General features: G+C 52.4%; 1 protein-coding gene across 1 annotated transcript; it reads left to right on the forward strand.

Moving 5' to 3' along the window:
- Positions 1–1133: 1133 nt before the first annotated feature.
- On the forward strand, positions 1134–7125 carry LOC126062782 (tubulin gamma-2 chain). Its single transcript, XM_049860632.1, has 11 exons — positions 1134–1376; positions 1659–1771; positions 1973–2140; positions 2655–2723; positions 3535–3614; positions 4416–4542; positions 5481–5567; positions 5678–5827; positions 6213–6365; positions 6448–6609; positions 6742–7125. The coding sequence occupies exons 1-11, from the start codon at positions 1328–1330 to the stop codon at positions 6937–6939; spliced, it is 1356 nt and encodes a 451-aa protein (XP_049716589.1). The 5' UTR covers positions 1134–1327; the 3' UTR covers positions 6940–7125.
- The last annotated feature ends 260 nt before the right edge of the window (positions 7126–7385 follow it).

Below are 7385 nucleotides of genomic sequence, written 5' to 3' on the forward strand. Positions count from 1 at the left end.
GACTTCCAACTGCCGGCATTAGCAGCCAAGTGCTTAATCACTGCACTACCAGGGCTCCTTGTGGAAATAAAACAAACTGGGTTTATTCATTTAATAAAATACTATACAGAAGTTAAAATGCATGAAATAAATCTACATGTATCTCATCCTGAGACCAGAAGAACTAGATGGTGCCAGGCTACAACCAATGACTGCCCTGACAGGGAACACAACAGAAAACCGCTGAGGGAGCAGGAGAGCAGTGGGATGCAGCCCCCAAATTCTCATAAGACCAGACTTAATGGTATGACTGAGACTGGAAGGACCCCAGTGGTCATGGCCTCCAGACCTTCTGTTGCCCCAGGACAGGAACCATTCCCAAAGCCAACTCTTCAAACATGGATTGGACTGGACAATGGGTTGGAGAGGAGTGAGCTTCTTGGATCAGGTGGACACTTGAGACTATGTTGGCATCTCCTGCCTGGAGGGGAGATGAGGGTGGAGGGGGTTAGAAGCTGGCGAAATGGACACGAAGAGAGTAGAGGGAGAGAGCAGGCTGTCTTATTAGGGGGAGAGTAATTGGGAGTGTGTAGCAAGGTGTACATGGGTTCTTGTGTGAGAGACTGACTTGATTTGTAAACTTTCACTTAAAGCACAAAAAAATTATTTTAAATAAAATCTACATGTATCAACATAATTAATCACAAAAGCCTAATGTAGAGGGAAAAAAGCAGATGGCCAAAGGAATATTGTGCTTTGATACCATTTAAATTGAAACACACGAAAAAATAAAAACACAAAATCAGGTTCGTATGTTTAAAAACTTTTCGTAATTTAAAATAAAATAAGAATTTTAAAGAAGAAAGCTAGCTTGGACCCAGCCCTTCTACTTCGGAGAGCCGCTCCCCAACCTCTGCAGCGCGGCGGGGCATCTGGACCACCACAGCGACCAGCTCTGCCTCTAGACCAGCCCCACCTCGCCCCGCCCCGCCCCGCCCGCCCCGCCCCGCCCCGCCCGCCCCGCCGCGCCCCGCACCCTGGTCGCGACCCTGCGAGCCCCTGCGAGTCTCACCGCGCAGGCGCGGCGCAGGGGCTAGGGGCGGGAGAGGCGTGGCCTCTCTCTGCGCCTGTGCCGAAATCCAGCTGTGTTTGCTGTGGCGAGAAAATGATGCCCCAGCTGAGTTCCCCCGGCCAAAGGAGACCCGCACTGCACACGCGCAGACCGAGCATCCGCGTCAAAAGACGAAGAGAGCGCGCGCTTCCCACGTCCTGCGCGTCCCGCTGCCAGGCATTCGTCTCTGCGGTGACTTGCGCCCGGCTGGGTCTCCGCGGCCGCGTCTGAAGAGCGATGCCCCGGGAGATCATCACTCTGCAGCTGGGCCAGTGCGGCAACCAGAGTGAGCGAGCGCCGGACCCCTCCAGCCTCCGGTTCTGCCCCACTGGGTTCCTCTCAAGTGCTTGACATTCTCCAGCTCCCCCTTTCCCTTCGATGAAACCCTTCCCTAATGCGCATGATGAACCAAGCCCCAGCCCTAGAGCCGGGCCTCCAGCCCTGACGGCCCCTGAACCCAGGCGTCTTGGGCCCACCCTCTGCGTGTGACAGCCTCTGACCCTGACCCCAGGCTCCTGAGGCCTCCGGCTCCAGGAGACCCAGGTGTCTCTCCACCCCTACCCCCCAGTTGGGTTCGAGTTCTGGAAACAGCTGTGTGCCGAACATGGTATCAGCCCCGAGGGCATCGTGGAGGAGTTCGCCACCGAAGGCACTGACCGAAAGGACGTCTTTTTCTACCAGGTGCCCCCAGCGACTTGGCCAGGGCTGGCAGGGGCCCAGGGGCCCTGAAAGGAAAGGCAGCGGCCTGGTCCTGGAAGCCTGCTGAGCAGAGGGGCCAGGGCTGCTGATTTGAGGAGGGAGGGTGGGCAGGAGCCAGAGTTGGGAGGTGTAGGACTGGGCAGGCCCCCGCTGATTGGGCCGGTCCTGGACTCCCCTTGACAGGCAGACGATGAGCACTACATCCCCAGGGCGGTGCTGCTGGACCTGGAGCCCCGGGTGATCCACTCCATCCTCAACTCCCCCTATGCCAAGCTCTACAACCCTGAGAACATCTACCTGTCGGAGCACGGTGGAGGAGCCGGCAACAACTGGGCCAGTGGATTCTCCCAGGTGACTAGGCAGGACATCCCAGACACTTTTGATATTCTCAACCCAGGGCAAGGCAGGTTCAAGCAGCCTGGGCATTTGATCAGATCAGATTGACAACAAGTAAGAGATAAAAGGGGTACCCTGACAAAAGGGACATTTTGTGCAAATCATTTGCAAAGCAGCAGTTGTGGTTTGAGGGCTACAGGAGAGTTTCTGCTTGAGGGTGGCAGCAATGTCCCAGAATAGAGCTCTTGTGGCTGCAAAGAGATGCTCTCCAGAACTGTCTCATGCTGACCTCCTCCCCTCACGTCTCTATGTTGTTGTTAGGTGCTGGTGAGTCGATTTTTGACTCATAGTGACCCCATGTGACAGAGTAAAACTGCCCCCATAGGGTTTCTAGGCTGTAATCTTTAAGGGAGCAAATAGCCAAGTCTTTCCCCCATGGAGCCACTGGGTGGGTTCCAACCACCAACCTTTTTGTTAGCAGCTAAGTGCTTACCCATTGTGCCACCGGGGCTCCTATGTCTCTATACAGGGTGAGAAAATACATGAAGACATCTTTGACATCATAGACAGAGAAGCAGATGGAAGCGACAGCCTAGAGGTGAGGAGGTGGCCTGAACGAGTGGTATGATGGGGCAATTCAGTTCAAAACCCATTTATCAAGCATCTACTGTGCATCAGATGCTGGGGTACTGAGGTAAATGAAATAAGGTACAGTTCTTGTCCTCAAGGAGGCGATAATCTCAATGGGGACATCATTCAGCTTCTGCCCAGAGCCTCAGCCTAGATAGACACAGGAAACCTCGAGACGTGGATGTGTTGGGAGTAGGGAATGGGACAACCCTGAAACATCTCCTCCAGCTACCTGGACATTGCTCTTTGCCCAGTGGTGTCATTAGGGGGGTACAGCAGGTACAGAGTGCAGTGGGTGACACTGTCAGATGGGGTGACACCGAAATGACTGTTTATAAAATTTTCGTGTGGTGTTTCAGCAGAAATTTATCATTTTTTTATAAATATATCTCCATAGTTGGTTTTAACAACAAAAACATTTTTCATAAGCCCAGCTTACATGTATCAATATACCTACAAGGCTAAAACTCTATGCTGATTTACTTTTTGAGCCTTCAAATGGCTCCGACTCAGGGCACTGGGCTTGCTTGCTAATTGCTCCAGTCAGAGCTGTCGTTATTACCCAATTACAATACCGCTTTGAGTCACGTGCTAATTACCACAAGCACATGCTGATGTTTTCGTTGCTGCCTGTGTTTTTATAGTTGTCGATTTTGTCCAGTTTTCTGGTATTTTGGCTACAATATTGTGGTAATTAGCATGGGGGGTGACACCATGAGTGACTGCACTGAATGACACCAACCCTAGTGACACCACTCTCTCCACCCCTCCCCATTCAGGGCTTTGTGCTGTGTCACTCCATTGCCGGGGGGACGGGCTCTGGCCTGGGTTCCTACCTCCTGGAGCGGCTGAATGACAGGTGAACCTGGGTTTGGGGTGAGGGCTTTAGCTCTGTTTCCCTGGGTAATATCCTTCATTTTTGTCACTTTTTCTCTTGAACTGAAGATCTATCACTCCCCCTGTTGAGTAATAGGGACAAAGCGTGACCACCCAGGGACTACCTTGAAAGCAATAACTCAGGGGATGTGGGTTTGCCTAGGGAGCTTGTTCTGGATTGAATTATGTCCCTCCAAAATATGTGTTGTAAATCCTAACTTCCGTGCCTGTGGTTGTAATCTCATTTGGAAATGGGCTGTCTTTGTTACGTTAACGTGACAGGATTAGTGTAGGATGTGTCTTGAGTCAATCTCTTTTGAGATATAAAAGATTAAACAAGCAAGCAGAGCTGAGAATGGGGTAAGATAGATGCCAAGACACATGGAGATTTCCATGGAACCAGGAAACAAGCTGGAAAGACAAGGACCTTCCTCCAGAACTGACAGAGAAGGAAAGCCTTCCCCTAGAGCCAGTGCTCTAAATTCAGACTTCTAGCCTCCTACACCGTGAGAAAATAGATTTCTGTTTGTTAAAGCCATCCACTTGTGATATTTCTATTATAGCACTACTAGATAACTAAGACAGAGGCAGTCTACAAGGTTTGATACTTGAGGCCTATCCTTTCTGACAACTCAGTTCTGCTCTCGCCCCGTTAGTAGAAGAGATTGGTGTTCCTTGGAAAGGAATGTTCCCTGTTGTTCCTAAGAAATCAGAGATGGATAGTGACGGGGGTCCTTTCATTTTACTTTGCCACCGTCCCCTCTAGCCTATTCCTCACCCTCAGGTACCCCAAGAAGCTGGTGCAGACATACTCAGTGTTTCCCAACCAGGATGAGATGAGTGACGTGGTGGTGCAGCCCTACAACTCATTGCTCACGCTCAAGAGGCTGACCCAGAACGCAGACTGCGTGGTAAGCACAGAAAGAAGCCAGAGCTTTGGTCTGCCTCCCCAGACCAGTGAGTCATATGTGCCCTGTCCTTCCCAAGTCCTTTCCAGAGAACAGAGAACCAACAAAGCCATACTTCATGGGCCAAATTCTGAAATAAGGCCCTAATCTGCAAGTTGCATTGCATACGGTCTCTTTAGGCAGCAAGACTCTAAACAAAGTAAATCCCTCCCCTCCCCACTTTGGCTATTTAATGCCAGCTCATGCTTGAACTCTCAGCTCAAGGGTCACTTTCTCTGGAAAACCTTCCCTGACCACCCAGTCAAGGTCAGATTCCTCTGTGCCTATTTCAGATTGTAGTTACACGTTTCTGTTGTTTTATACTTCATGTCTGTCTCTCTCCATTAGAGTGGAGGCCTAGTGAGGGGAGAGACCATGCCTGTTTTGCTCTCCATTGTATCTCCAGGGCAGGCACAGCCCATGGCACATAAAACCAATTGCCATCGAGTCAGATCTAACTCATGGCAACCCTATGTGTGTCAGAGTGGAACTATGCTCCATAGGGTTTTCAATGGGTGGTTTTTTGGAAGTAGGTCTCCAGGGCTTTCTTCCAAGGCACCGTTGTGTGGACTCAAACTTCCAGCCTTCCGTTTAGCAGCTGAACAAGTTAGCCATTTGCACCACTCATTTGCTCACTGCACTGGGTGGTAAAAAAAAGTCTTGTGATGTTCCAGAGACAGTGCTTTCCTTTTAAATTAACAAATCTACTTCCTAGTTTTGGAGTTAGGGGGCTAAGCTAATATCCTGTTTCTTTGCCCCTTACTTCTCATAAGGGTGCTGTGACCCTCTTCTGCCCCCCAAGGTGGTGCTGGACAACACGGCCCGGATCTGGCACCCTCTCCTGTCCCCCAGGTGGTGCTGGACAACATGGCCCTGATCTGCCTCCCTCTCCTGTCCCCCAGGTGGTGCTGGACAACACAGCCCTGAACCGGATCGCCACAGACCGCCTGCACATCCAGAACCCGTCCTTCTCCCAGATCAACCAGCTGGTGAGCCCCCACTCCTCTACACTGGGACCCTCACTGCTGGAAGGCCATCTGGGAAGGGAAGGCCCCCCCTACCCCAGCTGAGGCCCATGACATGGCACCCCTGTCCCCAGGTGTCCACCATCATGTCGGCCAGCACCACCACCCTGCGCTATCCCGGCTACATGAACAATGACCTCATTGGCCTCATTGCCTCACTCATCCCCACACCGAGGCTGCACTTCCTCATGACTGGCTACACCCCCCTCACCACGGACCAGTCGGTAAGAGCAGCCCTCAGTGCCCAGGCTGGACTGGCCGCAGGCCCAGAAAGCTCGGGTCTGAGGGACTGGTACAGAGGCATGTGGCTTTCTTGCCGACTGGTTCTCCATCTGCCCTCTGCCTTTGGCTGTGCAGGGGCCTGGGCTCTACAGGGGTCTGCTCAGACTCCTGCACATGGGCATGACTTGGCTGAGCTGAGGAGGGCTAAGATTCCAGATCCTACAGCAGAGGCTTAGTGTAGACCTGGCTCTAAAGACACTCCCTGGAGGGACTGACCTGCCAGAGCGTGATGGGGGACATGTGTTCACTATTCTTCTCTCTTTCTCTGGATGTGTCTGGACTATAACCTCTGTGCTGGCCTAGTCCTTGTTATCCGCTGTCCCTCAGGTGGCCAGCGTGAGGAAGACCACGGTCCTGGATGTTATGAGGCGGCTGCTACAGCCCAAGAACGTGATGGTGTCTACCGGCCGGGACCGCCAGACCAACCACTGCTACATCGCCATCCTCAACATCATCCAGGGAGAGGTGGACCCCACCCAGGTAGGTGAGGCTCCTTCGTTCTACCCCTGAACCAGCAGGGGTAGAGGAGAGGCTACCACCACCACTCCTGTGCCCACCCCAGGTCCACAAGAGCCTGCAGAGGATCCGGGAACGCAAGTTGGCCAACTTCATCCCCTGGGGCCCAGCCAGCATACAGGTGGCTCTGTCTAGGAAGTCTCCATACCTGCCCTCGGCCCACCGGGTCAGCGGGCTCATGATGGCCAACCACACCAGTATCTCCTCAGTGAGTCTAGTCTTCTGGTCTGTTTTGACCACTCTCTTCCACTAACCACCTTCATCGCCTTCTCCCAGTCAATGCTTAACCCCTGTCCTTGGCACTAGTGCCCACCCTAGAGGAGATTTCCATCTGTTTCAGCTCTTTGAAAGTTCTTGCCAGCAGTACGACAAGCTGCGGAAGCGGGAGGCCTTCCTGGAGCAGTTCCGCAAGGAGGACATCTTCAAGGAGAACTTCGACGAGCTGGACACATCCAGGGAGGTTGTGCAAGAGCTCATTGATGAGTACCATGCAGCCACGCGGCCAGACTACATCTCCTGGGGCACCCAGGAGCAGTGACTTCCCCCCTCACCACCACCCTCCTTGGACAATCAGCACAGCCCCACCATTCCTGGTCCTTCTGACCCAACTTCCCCTGACCAACAACCTTTCTATGCTCATTTCCAGCCCAAGAGCTGATCTTGCTCCCTCCCTTCCGTGCCCTGATCCCAGATGTGCTTGTTTAACGCTAATAAAGTAATAAAACCCTGGTAGTCAGGGCAAAGTATTTGAAGGAGCCCTGATGGTGCAGTGTTTAAGCACTTAGCTGCTAACTGAAAGGTCAGCAGTTTGAACCCACCAGCTTCTCTGTGGGAGAAGGATGTGGCATTCTGCTTCTATAAAGATTACAGCCTTGGAAACCCTATAGGGCAGTTCTACTGTGTCCTGTAGGGTTGCTATGAGTCAGAATCGGCTCAATGGCAGGTTAGTCTTTGAAGAAGGGGAATGGTGAAAGAATCTTCATG

The sequence above is a fragment of the Elephas maximus genome, chromosome 19 (genome assembly GCF_024166365.1).
Source record: "Elephas maximus indicus isolate mEleMax1 chromosome 19, mEleMax1 primary haplotype, whole genome shotgun sequence".
Lineage (NCBI taxonomy): Eukaryota > Metazoa > Chordata > Mammalia > Proboscidea > Elephantidae > Elephas > Elephas maximus.

Bases quoted from the DNA above. Each gene is read 5' to 3' on its own strand.
- LOC126062782 (XM_049860632.1), top strand. From the start codon at position 1,328: ATGCCCCGGGAGATCATCACTCTGCAGCTGGGCCAGTGCGGCAACCAG. The intron at 2,724-3,534 runs GTGAGGAGGTGG...CTCCCCATTCAG, and splicing joins ATGGAAGCGACAGCCTAGAG to GGCTTTGTGCTGTGTCACTC. The intron at 3,615-4,415 runs GTGAACCTGGGT...CCTCACCCTCAG, and splicing joins CTGGAGCGGCTGAATGACAG to GTACCCCAAGAAGCTGGTGC.